The sequence below is a fragment of the Erpetoichthys calabaricus genome, chromosome 6, assembly GCF_900747795.2.
Source record: "Erpetoichthys calabaricus chromosome 6, fErpCal1.3, whole genome shotgun sequence".
Classification (NCBI taxonomy): Eukaryota; Metazoa; Chordata; class Cladistia; order Polypteriformes; family Polypteridae; genus Erpetoichthys; species Erpetoichthys calabaricus.
Window position 1 is genome coordinate 36659121 of NC_041399.2, and position 26251 is coordinate 36685371.

A 26251-nucleotide genomic window follows, 5' to 3' on the forward strand; every position below is an offset into this window, starting at 1 on the left:
GCATTTTTATTTCTTCAGATATTGAGAACTGACCAAATTTGGCACCTGAACCTACTTTTTATAGTTCAGGCAGCAGGTTGCCATCATGTTTCATGGTAGTGATTGACCAGAGGCACAAACTAAGTCAATATAATGACACTCTGACACAATGTGTTTTCACTGTAAAAATAAACTGAACACCCTGTCAAATAAACCACACAGATAAAGGAAGAACTTGGAAACTTTTAAACAAAAGGCACCCTAGCCAGATTTTGAATAAGGGTAAAAGACCTGGGATGTATGCCACACCAGACACTGCACATCCACCCAGCTCCAGCTTGTCCGTTTCGGGAGATGGACGTCTGAGATAGAGCTCCGTTAGCAGTGGTGTTATTTTTCCTTTTTTTTTTTTTTTATCATCCTGAGGTATTCTGTATTTACTCAACCTGTGGGGCTTCAATTACAGTATATGCATTCATATATAAGCATGACTGTCAGAAAAAAGGCTCAGAAAGAGTTTCATCTAAAAATTGATGCCACTGACGAAAAAGCAATGGCTACAAAATCCGAATGCAAAGTGCTTAGAGACAGACTGGCTGCGGTAGAAGATAGATCTAGAAGGTATAATATCAAAATTGAAGTTCTCCTTGAAAACCGTGAAAGCCCAGACCCAGTGAAATTTATTCCTGACCTATTCCCTCAAATAAGAGGACTTCAAATTAGACACCGGGATATCATCAGCTTACTGCATACACCTCAAAACCTAGAAGTCTTATTGTACATTTGAAGGAAAATCTGATGTCGCTTCTCATTCTGAAACAAGAGATTATATTTGAAAATAACAGCATTCGCATTTTCCCTGATTTTTCACCTTCAACAGCTGGTAAACGTGCCCATTTTACAGCAATAAACAGCATTTATACAAAGCCAAATTCAGATACAGCCTCTTGTATCCTGCTAAACTGAGAGTGGACATTCAAGGCAAGTTCTACATTTTTAGTTCTTCAGATGAAGCAGAAAAAGAACTAAAAAATTTGATCCCCTACCCACTAACAGCTGTGTTCGGTGTTCTTCCAGACGGACTTGAAGTGGAAAAGGACAAGCAAAGAGTGATTGCATTCACTACACTTTTGGCACGCAGACTTATTCTGTTAAATTGGAAGAATCCTAACTCTCCTCTGATAAGTCAGTGGGAAACCGATGTTTTATATTATTTGAAATTGGAAAAAATCAAATTCTCAGTTAGAGGATCTGTACAAAATTTTTTCAAAACCTGGCAGGATCTGATCAATATTATTTTAGAATAAGAGAAATAACTATTACTGCATTTAATTCCCTTCTCCATCTTTTATTTACATATATATTTATTTCTCCCTTTCCTTTGCTTATTGTTGTCTTATTAAAAAGCCCTAAGCAATTCTCCTTTAGCTAAGCTGTCCTTCTCAGGGGTGGGGTTTGATCTGTCTTTAATTTGTTTGGTTATAAATTGATCTATTTGTATGGAATGATTACAATAAAAATTAATAAAATAAAAAAAAAAAATTTGATCCCAACACTTTTTTAAAGACGATCTTGAGTCGCATTGTTTCCTGGGCAAGGCGAAGAAGATTTTACCTGCAATTTGACCTATTTGCAATGAGACTTTTGCAGTAATTATACATGCTACTTCCTTCCCTGCTACTTTAATGTTTTAATTACAGTTATATGTACAGTATATGTCCATCACACCCTTGGTTTATTGTATTAGGATTATACTATCATATGTTATCTGCTTCTCCATGGGTACTGTTTAACATCATACCCAGGGTTTATTTTTTCAGGCCTGTTCAAGATTATATTCTAGGTTTATAGTATTTGGACTGTATTGCCAATATATATATCTACTGTATTCCTTCTACACTGCTGCTTGGGTGCTTGTTTTATTCTGGACATGTTCTGTCTCTAGGCATATCAGAGGACTGGGACATCATGAAATGTGGTCTAGCCTCATTGGGGGGGGGGGGGGGAGCATTAATTACTATTTTTCCTAAGAAAAATAAGGACATATTACAATGTGCATCATATAGACCAGTCTCACTTCTGAATAATGATGTTAAGATACTCTCCAAAGTTCAAGCTAGAAGGATTGAGAAAGTGCTCCCTTCAGTTATATCACTAGACCAAATCAGATTTATTAAAGGTAGACAGCTTACAATCTTCAACGCCTATTTAATGAAATATATTCACCCGTAAAGTCTAACACTCTGGAGATCATATTATCTTTGGATGCAGAAAAAGCATTTTATATGGTTGAATAGGACTACCTATTCACCACATTGCATAAATTTGGGTTTGGCCCGAACATATGTGCTTGGTTCAAACTACTGTACACCAGTCCAGTAGCTTCAGTTCAGACTTTACATTACTTCAAACTAGAACGTGGTACTAGACAAGGATGCCCCGTGTCACCACTGGTATTTGCAATCGCCATTGAGCCATTGGCTGTTCACTTTTGAAATGCATCAGACATAAAGGGGATTTTCAGAGAAGGACTTGAACAGAAAATATCACTATATGCAGACGATATGGTACTGTATGTATCAGACGCACAAAATTCTGTGCCTGCAGCCCTAACTGCACTAGCAGAATTTCAAAAGATATCTGGACTCAAAATTATTTGAACAAAAGTGTGCTTTTTCCAGTGAATTCTCTAGCAAAAAACATTACTTTGGACACCTCCCCTTTTATCATTGCAGATCAATCTAAATACCTAAGAGTAAACATCACAAGTAAATATAAAACTACAGTATATACTCGCAGATAAGTTCTCCCGCGGATAAGTCGGGACTTATGTGACATCTGTATAATTTCTGGTATTTTATAATGTCAGTCGTATAAGTTGAATGCGGAAAACTCGCTATTGGTCCAAGAGATTATGATATGCTAACGCCCACCTGAAGAGTAACCACGGAGCACACTGCCTTTTTTTTCCTATGTGGGTGTGGTAATGCGCTGTACCAGCGTGTGCTCCTAACCTCTCCCTCTCCCAATCCCTCTCACTCTCTATTGTGCCTACGTGACCACACGGTAATACCCGAACTATTCCAAAGCAACGTTTGTATTGATTTGTGTTTTTTGTATCTCACACACTCATACACCTTTATTGAAAGAGCATCCCTTATCTATGATGAAGCATTCGATCAGAAGAAAATATGAAGCTGATTTTAAATTAAACGTTGTTGAAGTGGTGAAAGAAATTGGTAACTGCGCTGTTGCAACAAAATTTGATGCATCTGAGAAACGTATGCGAGATTGAAGGAGGCAAGAAGATGTAAAAAAAAAAAACATTTTAATTAAGTGTCGCATTTTTGAATGGTTGTATAAGACGGGGTCTGATTTTATGATTGATTTTTCGGGTTTCAAGACCCAACGTATACGTGAGTATATATACGATGTCCATGCGATGTTGCAGAGACGTGTCAACCAAGACGGCCCTACAACATCCAGAGCCTTGAGGAACTCCAGGCGTATCTCATCCACCCCCGGGGCCCTGCCACCAAGGAGTTTTTTGACCACCTCGGTGACCTCAGTCCCAGAGATGGGGGAGCCCACCTCTGAGTCCCCAGGCTCTGCTTCCTCATTTGAAGGCATGTTAGTGGGATTGAGGAGGTCTTCGAAGTACTCCCCCCACCGACCCACAACATCCCGAGTCGAGGTCAGCAGCGCACCATCCCCACCATATACAGTGTTGACACTGCACTGCTTCCCCCTCCTGAGACGCCGAACGGTGGACCAAAATCTCCTCAAAGCCATCCAAAAGTCGTTCTCCATGGCCTCCCCAAACTCCTCCCATGCCCGAGTTTTTGCCTCAGCAACCACCGAAGCTGCATTCCGCTTGGCCTGCCGGTACCTATTAGCTGCCTCCAGAGTCCCACAGGACAAAAGGGACCTGTAGGACTCCTTCTTCAGCTTGACAGCATCCCTTACCACCGGTGTCCACCAACGGGTGCAGGGATTGCCTCCACGACAGGCACCGACCACCTTACGGCCACAGCTCCGGTCAGCAGCCTCAACAGTAGAGGCACGGAACATGTCCCATTCGGACTCAATGTCCCCCCACCTCCCTCGGGACGTGGTCGAAGTTCTGCCGGAGGTGGGAGTTGAAGCTACTTCTGACAAGTGGCTCTGCCAGACGTTCCCAGCAGACCCTCACAACACGTTTGGGCCTACCATGCCTGACCGGCATCCTCCCCCACCATCGAAGCCAACTCACCACCAGGTGGTGATCAGTTGATAGCTCCGCCCCTCTCTTCACCCGAGTGTCCAAGACATGTGGCCGCAAGTCCGACGACATGACCACAAAGTCTATCATCTAACTGAGGCCTAGGGTGTCCTGGTGCCAAGTGCACATATGAACACCCCTATGCTTGAACATGGTGTTTGTTATGGACAATCCGTGACGAGCACAGAAGTCCAATAACAAAACACCACCCGGGTTCAGATTGGGGGGGGCCATTTCTCCCAATCACGCCCTTCCAGGTCTCACTGTCATTGCCCATGTGAGCATTGAAGTCTCCCAGCAGTACGAGGGAGTCCCCAGAAGGTATGCCCTCTAGCACCCCCTCCATGGACTCCAAAAAGGGTGGGTACTCCGAACTGCTGTTCGGTGCATACGCACAAACAACAGTTAGGACCCGTCCCCCCACCCGAAGGTGGAGGGAGGCTACCCTCTCGTCTACCGGGGTAAACCCCAATGCACAGGCTCCAAGTCGGGGGGCAATAAGTATGCCCACACCCGCTCGGCGCCTCTCACCGGGGGCAACTCCAGAGTGGTAGAGAGTCCAGCCCCTCTCAAGGAGATTGGTTCCAGAGTCCAAGCTGTGCGTTGAGGTGAGCCCAACTATATCTAGCCGGAACCTCTCAACCTCTCACACAAGCTCAGGCTCCTTCCCCTTCAGAGAGGTGACATTCCATGTCCGAAGAGCCAGCTTCTGTAGCCGAGGATCAGACCGTCAAGGTCCCCGCCTTCGGCCACCACCCAACTCACACTGCACCTGACCTCCTTGGCCCCTCCCATAGGTGGTGAGCCAATGGGAAGGGGGACCCACGTTGCCTCTTCGGGCTGTGCCCGGCCGAGCCCCATGGGTGCAAGCCCGGCCACCAGGCGCTCGCCATCGAGCCCCACCTCCAGGCCTGGCTCCGGTGACCCGCGTCCGGGCGAGGGAAAACGCTGTCCAAATTTTTTATTCGTCATAGGAGGTTATGTTGAACCGCACTTTGTCTCATCCCTCACCTAGGACCAGTTTGCCTTGGGTGGCCCTACCAGGGGCATAAAGCCCCAGACAACAGAGCTCCTAGGATCATTGGAACACGCGAACCCCTCCACCACGATAAGGTGGCGGTTCGAAGTGGGGATGTTGGGAAAACATATGGGATTAAATCATTTAGAGATTTGTACAGTATATAAATAATGACTTTGCATCCTACGAACAATTATACTCCAAATTTAGCATCCCAGTAACACAATTTTTCCACTATGTCCAAATTAGAAACTTGCTAAACCAAATCTGCCCAATTTTCCCTCACCTCCCACCCATTTCTATTCCAGAAGAAATATTGATCAGTCTTGAAAACTCACACAGCATTTCTATAATATATAAAACCATTTTCAAGTACCTTCCTTTTAAAGATCCCAGAACACAGTGGGAAAAGGATCTCTTGCTCAACATTTAAGGAAAGGAGTGGAAGGCAGCCATTCACAGAATTCACTCTAGCTCCATATATTCTAAGAATTAATTTATTCAACTTAAAATAATTTATCAAGCAAATCTATCTCATTTAAAATTGTCCAAAATGTTTCTAGGGCAAGATCCAACCTGTGAACATTATAATCGAGCTCCTGCCTCACTATGCCACGTGATTTGGGTGTGTACCAAATTAACATCATTCTGAATAAAAATTTTTTAAATGCCTATCAGACGGCATTGGTGTCACAATCCCTCCTAATCCATTAATAGCTGTGTTTGGTGTACTCCCAGATGGGCTTAAAATGGAGAAGGACAAACAAACCATAATTGCCTTTACTTCACTATTAGCACATACACTTATCTTGCTCAACTAGTAGAATCCTAGCCAACTCTTTTAAGTCAGTGGGTAACTGATGTTATATACTATTTGAAATTGCAATAAAAATAATATTCTCACTTAGAGGATATGTTCAAAACTTTTTAAAAACCTGTCAGGATCTAATCAATAATATTTTAGAATAAGCATTTATATTGGAGAGAAGGACTCCTTTCCCCCTTTACTGCTCTCAAAGATTTACTCTGGCTATTGGCTTCCACTCTTTTTCAAGGGTGGGGGTTGAATTGAATTTAGTTTTTGTTAAGTTTGACTTGATTGTATGGAACATTATATGCTTTTAATAAATTCAATAAAAGAAAAAGAATGTGCAACTTTATAGTAAGTAGACTTTGTGACTATTGATGTGTCTTTAAAGGATGTGACAAAAATACACTTTCTGTAGTGCAAAACATCCTTTAAATCAATTTAAATAATGATAAGAGTGCATTTAAGCATATTAATAAGTTAATAACAACATGCATTGGATGACTATGTTGTGACTCCAGAACTAAAATTGGAGCATTATAACATTGTAAAAAAGAAATGTTTACACTTTTGTGGTACACAGTCCTAAAAACAGTTCACATAAAGTAAATCACATACTGTATTGTATTGGGTATTTAATATAGTCCTTTTAACAACAACATTTTTATTTCTGTAGCACATTTTCATAAAAAGGATTTAGCTCAAAGTGCTTTACAAGAAATCAAAGAAAAAATGTTGAAGAGAAAAATGAAAAATAGATTTAAAAAAATGAATTACTAAATGATATAATTAAAATAGTAACTAAGAATAATTCAATAGACAATTGCATAACACAGAACTACAAGTAGCAGATTAGGCAGAGTTCCTAATTATAGATGCCACAGAAAAAAGTCTGAAAGGGTGCCAAAGCCAAAATACGGCCTGGTCCCCACTTTGCATTCTACCTAACATAAATGTGTGCAAGTAGTTCCTCATTGTTTTTTAGGCTTGATCCTAAAAGATTCAATGCAGTGGGTCTCGTTGACAATATAAGTTGTAGACTCTTTCAGGGGTGTGTCTTGTTTCCCTTTTTGTTCATGATTTTCAATGCCAGGATATCATGGTTCATTCAAGATTTAGAGTATTTGCTCTGAGAACTTCATGGTTCCATCTACTGTACTTTGTTTTCACATGATGTTGTCCTGCTGGCTTCATCAGACTCCAATGTACACTAGAGGTCACAGCTGGATGTGATTTAGCTAGGATAAGAATTAGCACCTTTAAATTTGAGATCATTGTCTTCTCTTAGAAAAGTGTGGCTTGTTGTATTCAGGTAAAGGGCAAGTAGCTGTTTAGGAGGTCCAGTACATTGGGGTTTTCTACACTAGTAAATTTGAGGTAATTGTGAAACTGACCAAATATTTCATACAAAATTGTGATGGATTGGGATGGTGAAGAGAGAGCTAAGTCCTCAAATAAAGCTTTTGGTTTAGCCATCTGCATCCCCATATTCACATGTGGTTGCAAGTTCTACGAAGGGAGATTGTAAATACAAGTAACTAATGTGAGGTTCCTATGCCAGGTTGCTGGGTTTGATTTTCTTGATAGAATGAAGAGTTCAACAGTATTGGATGCCCTCAAAGTAGAACTGCTTTTCTAAATGAGGAGGAGCTATTTAAGGAGGTTTGGGTATTTGGTTGGGATGCCCTGTGTGTCTCCCTTGAAAGATTTACCAGGCATAGCACACTTGAAGAAGGTCAATGGGCAGATCTAGAACACAGAAGAAATGATATCTTTTGACTGCCTGGTATCATCTGGGAAATCTCCAGGAATATTTTTGAAAGATGCTGCTGATTATAGCCTGGCCTGGCCTGGCAAGTTCAGGGTACTATATTACCATCATAACCCTCACCAGGGCAAATGTAAAAAGTGAGGGTAAGGCTCACATGTTTACAGGAAAGTGTTTCTGAAAACTGTATTCTTATGAATCTTGATTTGGGTGTTCTATTTCACTTATAGTAGTGATGTAAATGAATCTTTATTGTTAATTATTTTATAGCCATTCTTTTTGTAGATTGTCCTTTGTGTTAATGTTAAAGGAAATTTGCAAGTGAATACTCCATAAACCCAAGCACTAGTTCAATTTTTATTCCAATGAGTAGATACTTGAATCTGCAATATGGCTGAAAAACTGTAATTATAAATTTACTTTTGAATAATGTGCATTACTTAGGACAGAAAGAAATCATTTTTGTTCTACGAGTTTTTCATTTGTGCCAAATAAGTCAGAGTTATAATTTGATCCAGCATAAAGTTAAAATAGCTCCATTTATAATGGGAGTTATTCCATGCTAGATGACACACTGCAAAATATTCACTCTTAATAGTGCTGAGCTTTCTTATCATCCCTTAAAGAAGGGCGACCAATGGCCATATAAAGAACAAAAGGAAGTTGTGGTTTGGTTGCCTATTTTAAGATTTAAAACTATTTGGTTTATGTTGACAACCAAAGAAATGTAAAAAAAAGTGCTAAATGATTGTTGGTTTAGTTTGTGATATGAGAAGCCAAAAACTGGACTCAGAGTCTCATCAGTATAAAAACACCTGACTGACCTATTGATTTTTTCACTTGTGCTTTGCTTAGGATGAGAGAAGAAATTTTTAAAATAAATTTCAAATAACAGTTAATAATAGTAGAATACTTCACCTAGTGTTGTTCATAAGTATTTCCTTTATTATAGTCTGCTTTAAGAGCAACTTTTTTGTCATTTTCTCTTCAGATGACTTCTTTCCAGTGATAAATTCAATGATATGATCAGCAATACCATTAGGAATGCCTCTTCAGAAAATATGGCTAGTGCCACCCCCCCATTGTATAGCCAGAACTGCTATAAATATGAACATTGAAATTGTTTTTTTTCCTCAATCATGTAATTATAATTTTTATTAAGTTGTGCGGTTGTTGACCAACATCACACATCATAGAAATTTTCCATATTAACATGTTAATATAAGTGGATTTTTGGGCCTCTGATTGGTTTGATAGAGTTGTATTAAGATATCTATGAATGTGTTCCAGTGTTTAAAGTGGCCTGAACATAGAGTACCGGCACCTTTTCTTAGTGTGGTTTTTAGGGTAGTCGGTCAACATTATACTAGTGAAGTTCACAGTTAATATTGAAGGATTTTTATATTTGTTAATAGGGCTATAGAGACCTTAATTTAAGTTTCATCGTTTTTTCTTTTGTTAAAACCAGTTTTAACTGATGATAAAATTCTGCCAGTCATGCCTGTTGCTTAAAAACATTTCCCATAGCTCACTGGGCAAAACCTTTTGATAAACTGTGTAAATTTTTTTTATCATGACAACTTTATTATCACTTAACAAGATGAGCATCCCTTTTAGTCAACGTCAGCTCCATTGTACAAATGAGTATTTTTCTTCTCAGAGCAAGCCATCTGGTAGCACACATCTGAAAACTGCATAGCTGCAGTTTCTCAGCTCAACTAATAATTCTACAAACTGCAGTATGCAGGAAGGAGGCAAATGTAACCAGCAACATGCTGACAGTAAGCAGCCAAACTTGCCAATGGGTGACAGAGAGATTTCTTTTAGCACAGCAGTAGAAAAGGCAGGTTTGATCCTAGCAACCCACATTCATGTCCTACCACTGCTGTCTCAAGAAGAATGACTAGAGAGAGAGAGAGAGAGTGGGGGCTTCACCCTGAGTGATTCCTCACCAATAACAAATTAAAAGCATAAAACATTTTGTCCAGTATTCCTTTATCATTTTTGAAGAACTCTGATATCCTGCAAAATAAGCTGGCACATTACATGAAGATGTATTTGGCTTACAATTTGATTTCATTGTTGCCCAATTGTTAATTCTTTTACTTCACAACTTCAAGTGACTATGTTCAGAACCTGGTCTGTATATATGGAGTAAGCACATCATTCCTATGTTAACTGTAACCTGGATCTGTAAGAACTGTGTATAAATGTAGGTGACTTTGCCTCATCCAGGGCACCTTTGCTAGTGTAAGCTAGGGCCCAATAGCTTCAGCTGGATTAGACTACTTCAAAAATTGGATGTATTAGATATTTGTGTTGTAAAGTTCTATTTGCTGTGAAATAATCTTCCTTTAAAGAAAATCTACTCATTTACAATTTTTTTTATTCAAAGTAACTATATTTTCTGATAGAAGTGCTTTCTTTGATGCTACACAACAGTCTTGCCTTTTATAACTAAGAATTCAAGTTTTTTGTTTTTGTAGGAACCATTAGTGGTGTAGATGAAAATTCTGCTTATTCTTGGCCAGTCTGTGACAACTGTGGAAATGATGAACTGGAGCAGGCCCAAAAAGATCCGTAAGAGGCCTTATGGCATCATTTCTTTGTATTGAACTTTTATATAAGACTAAAACCCATGTAACTCACAACCTGTTCTATTTACGGATACAGAAAGACTGGACTTGCTGCTAGGCAACCTTCCAATTCTGTAGCTCTTCGATGTATGTTGTAAACACAGGTTGGGTTAGCATTCCATTTTTAAGTGAAAATGTTTCTGTTCTCTAATTATAGTTAAGAACATTGTTCTTTTTTACATTTGCAGTTGTATCTTACAGACTGCATTGAAGTGTTTAAAAGACAGCATGCTTTGAGAAGTGTGTTACTCTGTGTGCATATTTAATTGTATCTGTGGATATTTGAAAATGTAAACTGATGTTAATCTTGTTGAGCTGTGAAGCCTGCGTGTCTCAACAGGGGAACAAAGTGATAATATCAGTGTCTAAAATAAGCTGGTAGTTTTAGTTCCAAAGTTAAAAGCTAGTAGCTGGTGGTGTAGGGGTCCTTTCCTGACCTGGAGTTGTGTTTGACAAGGAGTACTGATAAACTTTGCTTCTCTGGGCTCTAAAGAAAAATCATAAATGGCCCCTATGCTTAAAATAAGGCTTTGAATCAAGTAGCATGTTACAAAAGTATTTGAAGAGTTGTTCTTTCTGGCCTTTTCCAGGGTGGTACTTACTCAGTACCTCTTACATAGAATTTTCAGCATTTTACATGAGCCCAGTGGTAGCTTCAGAAATTTGCTCTTGATCAGTTGTTGTTTTACAAAGCATAGTTTTATTATTTGTTTATTTATTTCTCTCTTTTTTTTTTAGAGACTTTCTTTTCTGTCTCTCATGCAGAAGGGTTGTAACCAAACCAACAGTTAGAATGCAACTTGAAATTTTCCTAAATTGTTCCTTTGACTCACAGGCCACTGTGAAGATGAAGGTATGGGACTTGTATTCTGACAAATGCGTAGGGCATGTTACACCTTAGCAATTAATTTAATTAATTTTTAACACTGTGCAGTTAGGTGTTACAAGATAAACCTGCCACTCATTTAAAGTTAAGTGCTTTAGATATGTTTTTTTAAGTTTGAAATTATTTTCAGATAACAGTGATTCCTTCACCAAATGAGAACTTCTTTTGTAAAACAATAGCATTTGTACTGACCCTTCCGTGGATGAGCAGATTAAGAAAATGGATGAATAGTGTTGAACTGATTACTATTATTATATACAGTAAACACAGTATTTTATAGTCTTGCCCCCTCCTATTATAAGCAAAGGTTTAGGCAAAAATCTAACAAATGAATTTGAACATCTTTATTACTTATTTTTATAATTATTATTTATTAAAACAAATCCTTATATTGAATATTAAAATGGATTTTAATTATTTATTATTTAATGTTAGAAAAATTATAAAGAGCCAAAGAGGGAAATATGCTCTTTGCATACTTTTTTTTTTAACTCATTCATCCAAAAAGATTTGTCAGCATCATCCCACCAATCTGAACAATTTGGAGCAGACTGAAGCAAGTTCTCTTGCAGCGTTTGCTTATAGTTTACACTATACTTTTTTCCTTTTATGTTACAATTTTGTCACCTTTCAAAAGTCCAGTCATACTTTGCTCATGGCTCTTTTTGAGTGTTAACTACTTTTATGTCACTTTTTTTATACAGTTTTGCTGAGCTGTTGATATTGTGACCGATGCACCTTTAATCCAGACTCAGCCACATAACTCTGTAGCGCCTTTAAAATGATAGTTGGCATGTCTGTGGTTTCTCTCAAAATTTTAGTTCTTGTTTATGTTTGAGTTTTGAGGGATACCTTTTCTATGCAACATCATGGTCTAACATGTACTGGGACACTTGGATAAAAATGGAAATTGTACCATTTTTCTAAGGTGTGCATTTGTATTGTTTTATCAGAGAGACACAGGTTAGGAGCACACGCTGATACAGTGTATTGCCACACCCACCACTTGACAACCCAACTCGAGTGCAGGTTTTTCCCTGCAGGTTGGAGGCAGAAAGGCTAAATGCAGGCCTTTTGGAGGTTTCGGCTAAATGCAGAAGGCAGATTAACACCATACCCAGGAAGGAGCAATTACAGGTTAAGGGCCTTGCTCAAGGGCCCAATGAAGTAGAGTCACTTTTGGCGTTTACGGGATTCAAACCAGCAACCTTCTGATTGCCAGTGCAGATCCCTAGCCTCAGAGCCACCACTCCGCCCATTGTTTTATCAGACTTATTAAAAATGCGTTTTAGTCTGCATATTCACAGCTATCCTACAAAACCTGAATAATGAACACTTACTGTGGATTCAGATAGTATTGAGACCCTTTTTACTTTTTTCTCATTTTATTATGTTGCTGGCTTGTGCTAAACTCATTTAAATTATTTTCCCGCACACATCAAGCAACACTCAATATCTCAGAATGACAAAGCAAGAACAGAATTTTAGACTTTTTTTACAAATTTATTAGGAGTTAAAAAAATTAAATATCAGATTGAAACAGGTATTCAGATCCTTTATTCTGTACTTTTTTGAAGCCCCTTTGGTATTAATTACAGCTTGAAATGTTGACTCTGAAGTGTTAAGCTTCGCACACCTATATTGTGAATTTCCCCTTGGGATTAATAAAGTATCTATCTATCCATCTATCCATCTATCCATCCATCCATCCATCCATCCATCCATCCATCCATCCATCCATCCATCCATCCATCCATCCATCCATCCATCCATCTATCTAGGGATTGCCTGACATTCTTTTCTGCAGATCCTCTCAAGCTGTGTCAAGTTGAATGGAGACCCTTGATGGACATATATTTTCAGGTCACTCGAGAGATGTTTGATTGGGTTCAAGTCCAGGCTCCAGCTAGGCAACTCAAGGACATTCCCAAAGCTGTCAGTATTCTACTGTTGGTCTTTGCCTTGTGCTTAGGCTCATTGTCCTGTTAAAAATTAAACCTTCAGCTCAGTCTGAGATCCAAAGTGCTCTGGAGCAAATGATCATTAAGGATACCGCTATACTTTTCTTCCAGTTTCTGTTACTGTAAACAATTCCATAGCATAATGCTATCACCACCGTGCTCCACAGTTGGGTATTGCATATGTGAAGTGTGGTGCATAGTTTCCGCGAGGCCTTATGCTAATTTTGGCTTCTTCTCACCTAAAACGTCTTGTTTCTCAGTCTGAGAGTTCTATAGGTGCCTTTTTGCAAACTTCAGGCTGGAGAAGAGATTTCTTTCTGGCCACTTTGTCATAAAGCACAGATTGGTGGAGTGCTGAACTAATAGGCTTATAGTTAGGTCCATAAATATTTGGACAGAGACAACTTTTTTCTAATTTTGGTTCTGTACATTACCACAATGAATTTTAAATGAAACAACTCAGATGCAGTTGAAGTGCAGACTTTCAGCTTTAATTCAGTGGGGTGAACAAAACGATTGCATAAAAATGTGAGGCAACTAAAGCATTTTTTTAATCACTTCATTTTAGGGGCTCAAAAGTATTGGACAAATTAAATAACTGGAAATAAAATGTTCATTTCTAATACTTGGTTGAAAACCCTTTGCTGGCAATGACAGCCTGAAGTCTTGAACTCATGGACATCACCAGATTCTGGGTTTCCTCCTTTTTAATGCTCTGCCAGGCCTTTACTGCAGCAGCTTTCAGTTGCTGTTTGTTTGTGGGCCTTTCTGCCTGAAGTTTAGTCTTCAACAAGTGAAATGCCTGCTCAATTGAGTTAAGATCAGGTGACTGACTTGGCCATTCAAGAATTTTCCACTTCTTTGCTTTAATAAACTCATGTGTTGCTTTGGCTGAATGTTTTGGGTCATTGTCCATCTGTATCATGAAACGCCACCCAATCAATTTGACTGCATTTAGCTGGATTTGAGCAGACAGTATGTCTCTGAACACCTCAGAATTCACTCGGCTGCTTCTGTTCTGTGTCACATCATCAATAAACACTGGTGTCCTAGTGCCACTGGCAGCCATGCACACCCAAGCCATCACACTGCCTCCACCGTGTTTTACAGATGATCTGGTATGCTTTGGATTATGTGCTGTTCCACGCCTTCTCCATACTTTTTTCTTGCCATCATGCTGGTAGAGGTTGATCTTGGTTTCATCTGTCCAATTAATGTTTTTCCAGAACTGTGCTGGCTTTTTTAGATGTTCTTTAGCAAAGTCCAATCTAGCCTTTCTATTCTTGAGGCTTATGAGTGGCTTGTACCTTGCAGTGCACCCTCTGTATTTACTTTCATGAAGTCTTCTCTTTGTGGTAGACTTGGATATCGATATGCCTACCCCCTGGAGAGTGTTGTTCACTTGGTTGGCTGTTGTGAAGGGGTTTCTCTTCACTATGGAAATGATTCTGCGATCATCCACCACTGTTGTCTTTCGTGGATGTCCAGGTCTTTTTGCATTGCTGAGTTCACCAGTGCTTGCTTTCTTTCTCAGGATGTACCAAACTGTAGATTTTGCCACTCGTAATATTGTAGTAATTTCTCGGATGGGTTTTTTCTGTTTTTGCAGCTTAAGGATGGCTTCTTTCACCAGCATGTAGAGCTCCTTTGACCGCATGTTGTCTGTTCACAGCAAAATCTTCCACATGCAAGCACCACACCTCAAATCAACTCCAGGCCTTTTATCTGCTTAATTGATAATGACATAACGACGGACTTGCCCACACCTGCCCATGAAATAGCCTTTGAGTCAATTGTCCAATTACTTTTGAGCCCCTGAAATGAAGGGATTGTGTTAAAAAAATGCTTTAGTTGCCTCACATTTTTATGCAATCATTTTGTTCACCCCATGAATTAAAGCTGAAAGTCTGCACTTCAACTGCATCTGAGTTGTTTCATTTAAAATTCATTGTGGTAATGTACAGAACCGAAATGAGAAAAAAAGTTGTCTCTGTCCAAATATTTATGGACCTAACTGTATATAGGGTTTCTTAACAGTTTAAAGACAACTGAATTTTCCTTTTTGCATGTGTTGAATAATTAAATTCACTAGACCATCAACAACCTTCCTGTTCTGATTACTTGCCAGGTTTTTCATTATAACAGTTTAAATTCAATTGAGAAATTAATTGTAACAGACAAATAAGGTGATGATGTTATGAATAATTATAATTTTATTTTTAACTAGATGAAACAATGTCTTGTACCTGTTCTTGATTTGGTAGATTCTAGTAGCACGCAATTGCTAATAAGAAGTAGATTTTACTAAAAACAGATCATTGGTCATAATTACTATATACAGTACGCCATCTTCAGATTTATTTGAAGTGTTCCAGTTGCATAATGTTAAAAGTAAAAATAAAGAAGTCGTCATTTTATCATCATTGCATACACACAAATCTTGAGCCACTTTTCTAGTTCCGAACCTAACTGTACATTTGCTGTTTGGCTGGGTATGCCATGGCATGACATGGTTGTTAGCTGCATTTGTTTTCAAATCAATCAAATCAAATCAAAATCTTCATTGTCATTGTAGCAATGAGACATTGTACAACGAAATTTAGGTGCAATTTTCCAATGCAAAACTAAAAAAAAAAAAGACAATCACTCAAGTTAAAACTAAAATAAATAGATATATAGAGAAAATAGTCCATAACAGCAGAACACTGTTTTCCATTCATACATACGTCATATTGCACTTCTCCCTTAGCCAATGTTGATTTAGAGCTGTATTGTAAACATGAAGGTGCACTAGGTAAGATTGACCACTTAGCAGCATTCAGCATGGTGATGGCTTTTATTCCTAAATTGAAATTTCCAATGCATGAGGCAGCCACATGCTTAAGGTGTAAGAGTGGGCAGTGACAGAGTTAGAAGTGTATGAAATGGTCCAAAGAAGAAGGTGCCTGCAGAAGGGACCGCTCTGTTTATAAGGCATCTTGACCAGAATAGTAAAATGTCTGTGAACTGCAGCCTAGGCAATCGCAGATAGACCTCAGTATCTCCAAATGTGGTAATGAATGCCAACTGTGAAAGCTGCTGCTTGACTCAACATAGCCAAAAATACACAGATAAGAATACTAAAGTTACATTTTTTTAAGCAAGGCTACAATTCTGCCCATCCATTTTCTACCCGAGTTATTCAGTGCAGAGTCCCGAGAAACTAGTTCCTAATCTATAAGCATTAGTCACAGGTAGAAGAACTACTCTAAACAGGGCACCATTGAAGGGCTTATTATTATTATATGACAAACCTAAATCTATTCTGTATCTTCTTGTGGGTTAAAAGAAAAACTTGGATTCCTATTTCATCAGATCTGCTTATCATAAATCTTCTGTTTGGGCCTGCTATGTAAGTTTAAGGTAGACTGCAGGACATTTTCTTTTGAAAAGTTGTAAAATGTCTGCTGTTTTTTTTTTTTTTTTTTTTTTTTTTTTTTTTACAAATTCTTTAAATCTGCACAAACTCACAAATTGCTGCTCTTTTAACCATTTTTGACATAAAATATGATTTTATATTTATATATGCATTGTGTGTGTGTGTGGTGATTGAATGATGGAAGTTCATGGTTTTTGAAATACAGAGAAAATCTCTGCATCAGGATATACCCAGCTACAATTTATTATCTGATTAAACTGTAAAATGTTTTAGCAGAAATAAAACCATTAATAATATATTCACTATAAGTTGTTTTACATTATTTTGACTTGTTTGAAGTAGATGTTTTTACCTTCACCTCTTTATTTGTTGATGCTGTAGATGGTACACATAATGAGCAAAAAGGACTGCTGACACCTCCAGCAAGCACACAATACAAACCAATGCCTCCGATAATGCCACCAGTTCTGTGCTTTCTGATCCTTTCGTTTTCGCTTTAGCATCTTGCATGCCACAGGCTTTTTCTTTGTCCTTATCTTGAGATACATCTAATTTCATATACAGTTAGGTCGGATGGGTTTTTTCTGTTTTTGCAGGTTAAGGATGGCTTCTTTTACCTGCATGGAGAGCTCCTTTGACCGCATGTTGTCTGTTCACAGCAAAATCTTCCACATGCAAGCACCACACATCAAATCAACTCCAAGCCTTTTATCTGCTTAATTGATAATGACATAACGACGGACTTGCTCACACCTGCCCATGAAATAGCCTTTGAGTCAATTGTCCAATTACTTTTGAGCCCCTGAAATGAAGGGATTATGTTAAACAAATGCTTTAGTTGCCTCACATTTTTATGCAATCGTTTTGTTCACCCCACTGAATTAAAGCTGAAAGTCTGCACTTCAACTGCATCTGAGTTGTTTCATTTAAAATTAATTGTGGTAATGTACAGAACCAAAATTAGAAAAAAGTTGTCTCTGTCCAAATATTTATGGACCTAACTGTACTGTATTAGTATGTCAGGGTCAGGGACAGCCTTGGAGTTTCTCTGCAGCAATGATACTAGAACAATAACTGTTCGTTACTTTCTCATTTTTTCCCAAAACATTTTTCACAGTTAATATTTTTCTTTCCTTTATCTTCATAGTTACAACAAGTGACTATTGAAATGCTTCTGGGATCCACTTCAAGCAATGAGCAGGTTAGTTTTAATGCTAATGAAGACTTTTTCATTTATACTGTTCTAATAGTTTTCTGTTCACCACTGTATTTTCAAGTAAAACAAATATAACTGATTAGTAAGTTTCATTTTTCTATACCTGTGCCATTTCTAGGACCAAATAACCAATTTTCAGTTTATATTTAGTTTTAAGTGTACTGTGTTTCATTTACCCTTTTTTTGTTTTCTAGGACAAATTCTTTAGGTTGATGTTGGTCAGTGAACACAAGTGCACAATGATCCATAGCCATTTTTGCTCACTGGTCAACCACAGCATTGATTTCCCACTACTATAGCAGTGTGTTCTTTATTAATTCACACACTTGAGGAAAATTTTTAAATTAATACATACACATATTATAAAATATACTATAATAAAAAGGTTTTACAAAGAGAGGGTACCCTTTTTGCATTTCTTTTCAACAAGAATGATGCTAGGGAGTTTCACAGTGTCAAATAAACATATAACAAAGGAAACAACTGAAAGAACCCCAGAAGCAAAAAAAGGAAGAAGTATATAATTAAAATGTGTGCTTCAATGTAAATGTTTAAACAACAAAAACATTTATTTATATAGCACAATTTCATACAAATGATGTAGCTCAAAGTGCTTTACAAGATGAAGAAAGAAATGTTTATAAAAAAATAAAAATATAAAAATAAGACTAGGCAATACTCAGTAATAAAAATAAAGTAAGTTCCAGGAGGACAGGAAAAAAAAAACCCTCCAAAGGGCTTGAGAATAAAAACAAAATCTGCAGGGGTTCCATGGCCATGAGACTGCTCAGCCCCTGCTGGGCATTCTACCTAACATAAATGATCTAAATCAGTCCTCATGATTTTCAGACATCACGTGGAAGAATTAGATGATGATGGTCATGTGGACATCTGGCCTTCAATCCATCAATGTAGGGACTGCATGGTGCCTGGATCAGGTGGTGGGGCCAGCACAGAAAATCGGAAAAAGAGCAGGAGAGAAGTTAGGGGTTAGTATGGATTGCAGAGCCATGATAAAAACGATAAATAAATGCATACATAGAATATCAGGGTTACACTAAAAGGAAGCTATAAGAATGCCATGTTAAAATAATGGGTTTTTAGCAGTTTTTTTAAAGTGCTCCACCGTATTAGCCTTATTAGAAATTAGAATTTCTATTGCTTAAGATATTCCAGATTTTAGGCGCATAACAGCAGAAGGCTGCCTCACCACTTCTTTTAAGTTTAGCTCTTGGAATTATAAGCAGATACTCATTTGAAGATCTAAGGTTTGGAGTGTAAGATGAAAGACATTCCGAAATATAGGATGTAGTGAGATTATTTAAGGCTTTGTAAATCAAAAGCAGTATTTTACAGTATAGTCAATCCTAAATAGCACGGGTAACCAATGTAGGGCATCAAAACTGGAGAGATTTGCTCGGATTTTTTTTTTCCTAGTTAAGATTCTGACAGCTGCATTCTGCACTAGTTGCAACCAATTGATGTCTTTTTTGGGTTGTTCTGAGAGGAGTGCGTTACAGTAATCTAGTCGACTAAAAACAAAAGTGTGGACTAATTTTTCAGCATCTTGCAAAGTTATAAGGGATCTAACTTTTGCTATATTTCTTAAGTGAAAATATGTTGTCCTGGTAGTCTGATTAATGTGATTTAAAATTCAGGTCAGAGTCAATAATTACCCCTAAAGTATAGCAGATAGCAGTAACTGGCCTCCTTTAACATCAGAATTTAAGGAACAAATTGATACCTTTTCTTCTGAACTGGAACCATGTGCATTGGCTAGGAAATATTTTGATACAGCAGCTATGGGTATTGTTTCTGTGATTTCCCTTATTTTGGTCTCTATGAACTACGTTAAAAGCATTGACTAAGTAAGTAGGCAAAAAGAGAAAAAAAAAATATACAAGCACAGATTTTTAAAATGACCTCTCTATTATAAAAAAAAATCTTGGAAGGAGACGAGATGTGATTTTCTCAGAGAGACGCTTTCATGTCCCGCAAGACGAGTCTTTGTGCCAAGAGATTTAACCATACCCGGGGCCGAAAATAAAAGACAGAGAGTAGATGATAAAATAGAATGTCGTATAGAATTCAAAAACGTTGGCGCAGTACACATGCAGAGCAGGTTAGAGATAATGGAAGTACGAAAATTCGAAAGTCTCAAAAAAAAGGATAGTAAAGATCACATTAGTGCAAACAAACGGAAATTATTACTTGGTGAAATAACGGAACAGCGAAAAGAGATTTAAGCTTTAAGTCAGAGACTTGTAGATCGTCTAATTCGTGTTGCCATTAGGGAAAAAAAAGTAGTGTTTCTTCCCAATGAAATGGCGTATCCGCGATAATTAAAAGATTTGTTGTTTGGTGAAAGTGAAATCCCGCGAGACGCTGCCCACATAACCACGCACACGGCTCAATCATTTCTCATTTGTGTGAATGCTATTGTCAGACACATTTCTTGTAGAGAGAAAGAAACGATATTCACTCACAGGCAGTTACAGTAAATGTTGCGTTGTCACAATGTAATTCCAAACACAGAATCAAAATTCAATGTGATATCGACGAAAAGGTAAAGGCAATAAGAGATTGAATATATGGACATAGGTGATATGACAGAAGATATTGTTTGGCTTTAAACTTTAAGTCAGAGACTTGTAGATCATCTAATTTGTTTTGCCATCAGGGAAAAGTAGTGTTTCTTCCCAATGAAGAGGCCTATCTGCGAGAATTAAAAGTTTTGTTGTTTGGTGAAAGTGAAATCCACATACGTGGGTGACAGAGACGTGAAGTTGCTGGTGCGTAGCACAGGCCTGTTGGCAAGCGAAGCCCCCTAGTATATACAAAATAATAATTGCATGTTGACATTAACCTATTTGCATATATTCAGTGGGGCGCGATACACATTTGAGGTCAAAGGTATCCACTCCACCATTAAGAGAGATTTTAGCTATGAAATCCGTCAAGCCCTCTGCAGCTGAGTCACCACCCTTAATAAATAAAATTAGCAGTAAGATGTGGGTATTTATGGTTTACATTTATGCCGTTAAGTTTCCCGATACTTTCTGTACTATATGACTGAGAAAAGCAGCCCTTCATCAAAGGCTGCTGCCTTGAACACAAACTGAGACTGAACAAACCCACCTGTCTTGGACTTTGAAACTCATGTTGCTATCTAGCATTGTGCAGGATTTGAGAAGAGAGTAATAAAACATGAATGCTGTGTTAACACATAATATCAAATGGTTGGGTTGGGTTTTAAGGTGGGTCTGATTTGTTGTTGCAGGGTTATGAAGTGGAACAAGTGCTTGGTAAAGAGTTGGGTCCCCTCTGCTGTTTCGTCCACACCATTACCAGGAAACCAGCTCTTTGGATTGGGCTCGAAGAAATTAACATCTAAGTAGAAAAAGTGTGCTGTGAATCTATGAAGGTTGCTGCACTGAAAGATGTGAACTGTGCTGTTACAAGGAGAATGGCTTTACTAAAGTCATTTTCTGATCATGCAGTGGCTAAAGAAAGCTAGCCATTACACGTTCCCCACTTCACAGAGCCAGATTGTGTCATGAAATATAAATTTACAGTAAGGCAGCATTTTTTAAATCCTGCCTTTCCGATCTTGTAAATCAGATGGGGGACTTATTACAACCTGTGATAATAGACAATTGTGTGGTTTACTGTGACCATTTGGCATAACGTGACAAATCAAGGGATATGGGACAGTGATTGAAATGTCTACCTCAAGGTTGAAGTTTGCTTGGTTTAAGACAATAAAAAAGAAACTAAATGCTGCTTTCTTGAAGATGATATACCTGTATGTTGTCTGGTCCCCTGTACTTCAAAAGACATGACTTGAACAGGACTTCTTATTTTTTACAATGTTCATTCACTGGCAAAGCACTCAGGGAACCTACTGTTTATCAGATTTGTTTCTTGATAAAGTGTAAAAATAATAGAAAGTGTACAGTCTGTTTTTTTTTTTTTCCTCAAGCTGAATTCTCTATTCTTGTGTACATTAGTCTAAATAAAACCAAACATGTTGTTGTAAGTGAATGTCTGTTACTTAATACAAACTTGTATTATGTTACCAGTTCTATCATTCTACTCTGTAGGCAAGATGAAACAGAGGCAGGCTAAGTGTACATGCCATGCAAAGTAATCCAAAAATACTTCTCAGCTTCTGCATAAAGGATGTCTCTTTTTAAGCATTTTGGGAAAAGAAAAATATAATTGGAAACAGCAAATCAAAACTATGTAAAGGTTATGGGCACTTACTACAGCAGTTCTCAAACTTTCTTGGTTCTTTCAAAAGACAAAATATACACATTCCTATAATGACTACTGGCATTTACACTGAGTACATGAGAGATGTTTGTGTAATTTTAATAGTTAGTAACAGTCTCATGTCAAAAAATTTGAATCCGTCTTCTTTTTATATTAAGAGGTTTACAATCCAGAGTGTCAAAGTTCTCTGTTTATGTAAGGTTTTAACACCATTCAGAAAAGCACCATCTTCTGCATGTGCAGTGGTTTACTGAGGCTAACCTTTGCATCCCACAGACAGCCTTTTACCTTTGTTTTCACCATTTGTCATTTATATGCAATAAATAAGCAAATGAATATCCAGTTGCCAAAATGACACACTAAATGATTCACAAAGTGAAAAGGAAATAATTAAGACTTTCACCCAGGACTGCTGGGGTAGACTTCAGCTCCCTAACTACCCTACCCTGGATTTTAAACACATTAAAGAGAAAAGCCAAGCAAAATGACACCTTTTATTGGCTAACTAAAAAGATTACAATATGCAAGCTTTCAAGGCAACTCAGGCCCCTTCTTCAGGCAGGATGATTACAGGGGGCCCGAGTTGCCTCGAAAGCTTGCATATTGTAATCTTTTTAGTTAGCCAATAAAAGGTGTCATTTTGCTTGGCTTTTCTCCACTTTCATAATGGCTAACACAGTACAACACCCTAGTACTACAAACATTAAAAAAATGAAAGGATCAATATCAAGTAGTCTAGTGTATTATTGTGGGATTCATAATTAAACAATACTTTTTGTTCCAGAAAGTTTTTTATTTTTAAACTGGATTGTCATTTTGAAAAATAAGAACATGAAAGACATTTTTAGTGGCTGAAGTAAATTTTGTTAAGTTTCCCTTCATACCTTTGTGTGAAATTGGACAGTGTGCACAAGTCCCCAGCACAGCGATACTCATTTTGAGTCCACCAAAACATTTTGGCAGTAGTAGCATCTGCATTCTTTACTGCTGCTGACAGATGTTATGTCTTGAAGCTGTTGCATGTTTTCAAAAGTAGCCATAGTTGTTCTCATTAAACATTCTGTTGCTCCACTGGAGCTCACGACACAAGTAAAATGTGAATATCTACCTGCTGAATTTTCAAAAATATTAAGTGTATATATATATATATATATATATTTATACACACACACACACACACACACACATATATATATATAACTATCCACACATACAGTATGTAAATATATATATATATATATATATATATATATATATACACACAGGAAAAAACACACTCTGTGTGTGTATATATTTTTTTTTTCAGATTTGACCTTCCCACATAGATTAAATCAGTTTAGGCTGTAACAATATTTACTGTATATTAATGAGTTTTACCATTATTTAGTCATTGTTTTCAAATATCTCCATAGTGCCTTAACGAAAATTTTCTGTTTAAAAAGAACATCCCTACACTTACCTTGTTGTTTTACAATGACCTTCTGGAGTACAGAACTTCCAGTTATCATCCCATTATATTTGGTATATAAATTCATAAAATTGACAAGTAAGCACCAAAAAGCTTGTGTTTCTTCTATGTACTAGTTAAATATTTAGAAGTACTGGTTACTTCTTAGATGGCCATTCCTGGTATCCCATCTTCTCAGATGCTAAGGTGGTGTACTTTTGTGATTCTCCAAATTAATAAATCTTCACTTTCACCATGAGAGATATATATGCACGTACAAACATACATACAGTGTAAATATTTTATTTAAGCAGTGCCTCTGTCCCATGTAAATGAAATAGGGTCAGGATGAAAAATTATTTACTACATTCTAATCATTAAGTACTCGGGCATGGTTATCAAAGAGCTCCAGTGTGCCCTAATGAATTATAATTCGTTAATTACTCCTGTTATCCCATCTTCTCAGATGCTAAGGTTGGTGTAAGATTTTCATACTCCAAACAAATGTATAGATCCTCACTTTCACTGATTACATGGATCAGCTACATATACTTTTAAATGTAAATCGGTAAACTTGAACTTGATTCTGTCTCAGACTAAAAGGCAGGCACCATCTATATCTGAAAGCTGCTCGAGATGCATTAAATATCAGTAACAGAGTTAATAACCAGAAGAAATTAGCATCTCTCACACAATCTCTATGCCGACAAAAACTCAATTTAAAATATTTCGGGTAGATTACTGTGAAAGTTATACCTGCCGAAACTCCATTAGGGCTCCTGTCACAATGTGCTATTGGCACACCTGTCATAAACCGAGTAAAACAAATGTAGCTACTTTTTGATAACTATACACGAAGAAACAGTGTATGAATATCTCAAAAAAATTTATTTTACAAAATTCAAAAACTATATACAAAATTTTGTATAAAAATTTCAAACATGCTAAAGCTGCATTTTAATGTATTTATATATCTACAGTCTTTTATATATATAATTCTCTTTCAATACAAGTTTTCTGTAATTGCAAAGGCTGTACCATAACTGTATGAATACATTTTGATGTATAAAAACAATAAGAAATAATTTAAAGTCTGAAATCCGAAGAAGTTGCGCAGCTGCTCTCGGTGCAGACTGCACGACACCTCCACGGAGGCGTTCTGTTTCACGCTGTTGCTATGCACGTTACTTTCCGGCCAGCGCCACTGCGCCTGCGCGGCGTCCAGTACAGTACAGTACTCATTTCGAGTTTGCTCCAGACGGTTCTCCCAACTCCCTCTGTAGCTGAGGTATTCTGTCTAAAGTCCGATCCTGCCGACCGATCACATCGATGGCTCACCGGCAGTCCACTCCGGAGGGCTGGGAAAAGGGCGCGCTGGGTAGCTGTTTGAAAAAGCCTCTCAGGTTACTAAGCTCACGGGTGAGCTGCTCGATGGTCTTATGCAGGCGTTCGTTTTCCGAGCCCAGTTCGAGAAGCTTCTGTTGCATATCCATGTTGCGCTTCTTTGCCTTGTCCCGACTCTTCCGCACCGCGATGTTGTTACGCTCACGTCGTTGCCGGTATTCTGGGCTGTGCCTGTCCACGGCTTTTTTACCTTTCTCCTTGCCGGGCCTTCCGTGGAAAGAAGATGGCTCAGGCGAGGTGGGCGGTGTAGGCTGGCCAGTCTGCAGGCTCATTATAGTTTGGGCGCAGACTTTGATTTGCGATGGGAGAGACGAGGACATGTCACTGTCACTCCAGTCCGACTCCTGCTTGATGGCACTAGCGTACGCCGCCTCCGGTGAGCCGCGGCCGCAGTCCTTGTTTAAGTTAGCAGCAGCAACGGAGCCAGGAGCCGCCCCCAGCGCCGGAGCGCCAATGTAAGTCAAGTCCAATTTCTCTTGCTTGACGCTGTTGTTAAAAAGGTCAGCGAAGAGTTCGTCGTTGCACAGCTCCAGGTTGGGCACGGATGCCATGGCATCGATGTACGAGCTGAAGTCAATGGCACTCTCGTCGTCGTAGATCGCCGGTGCTGTGCTCAGCTCAGCCAGGTTGCTCTCGTCACGCATGCCGCCCCGCGGCTGCTTGTAGGAGTTCTGGAAGGTGCCCAGCTTATTTTCATAAAAGTTGGCTGTGTCCATAGTTAGGTTCATAGTGCATGGTGGGGAGACGCACTGAAAATCCAGGCTGTAGAGTAAACTCATGAACGTGCTGCGACTCACACACCGGGTTTGCTGCTTCTCTTACGCCTCGATCCGCTCGTGCAAATCCCCGTCGCGGTGCTGTTGCAGTCCCACACAATCCACAGGTGAGTTTCTTAGAAGCTCTTTTTGCTTGCTTTAAGGCACCGCTCGGCTTGTCACAGACTTGTGCTGCTCGACACTGTTTTTATTGCTCTTTGCCTGCGTACGTCACTGACGGCTCGCCCCCCTCCCGGCAAACCAGTGCTGACCAGCCCGTGTCCCTCTGGTGAAATGGGCGTGGTTATTTCGTGTGTCTCCGCCCATCTCCTCCCCTTTCCTCCCCAGTCCGCTGATTTCTGCTGTGTTGTCCTTCCCGACTTTTCCGTAATTTCTCGTCTTGCGAGTCTCAGACCTGG

At 38.6% G+C, this 26251-nt stretch overlaps 2 protein-coding genes across 4 annotated transcripts in view; one reads left to right on the forward strand and one right to left on the reverse strand.

Moving 5' to 3' along the window:
• Positions 1-21990, forward strand: part of spidr (scaffold protein involved in DNA repair) — a 389881-nt gene extending 367891 nt beyond the window's left edge. For 2 of the 3 annotated variants that reach the window (XM_028803494.2, XM_028803495.2), the window contains exons 17-20: positions 10321-10414; positions 11209-11323; positions 17883-17936; positions 21232-21990. In XM_028803494.2, the coding sequence (XP_028659327.1) occupies positions 10321-10414; positions 11209-11323; positions 17883-17936; positions 21232-21345 (377 nt within the window). In that variant the 3' untranslated portion in view covers positions 21346-21990. The remainder of the gene's footprint in view (positions 1-10320; positions 10415-11208; positions 11324-17882; positions 17937-21231) is intronic. The other variant, XM_051929096.1, reaches the window with a different exon arrangement.
• A 2550-nt stretch (positions 21991-24540) lies between these two features.
• On the reverse strand, positions 24541-26030 carry cebpd (CCAAT enhancer binding protein delta). The gene has a single exon (XM_028803497.2). It carries the CDS (start codon positions 25854-25856, stop codon positions 25008-25010), a length of 849 nt encoding a protein of 282 aa, XP_028659330.1. The 5' UTR covers positions 25857-26030; the 3' UTR covers positions 24541-25007.
• Positions 26031-26251: the final 221 nt, after the last annotated feature.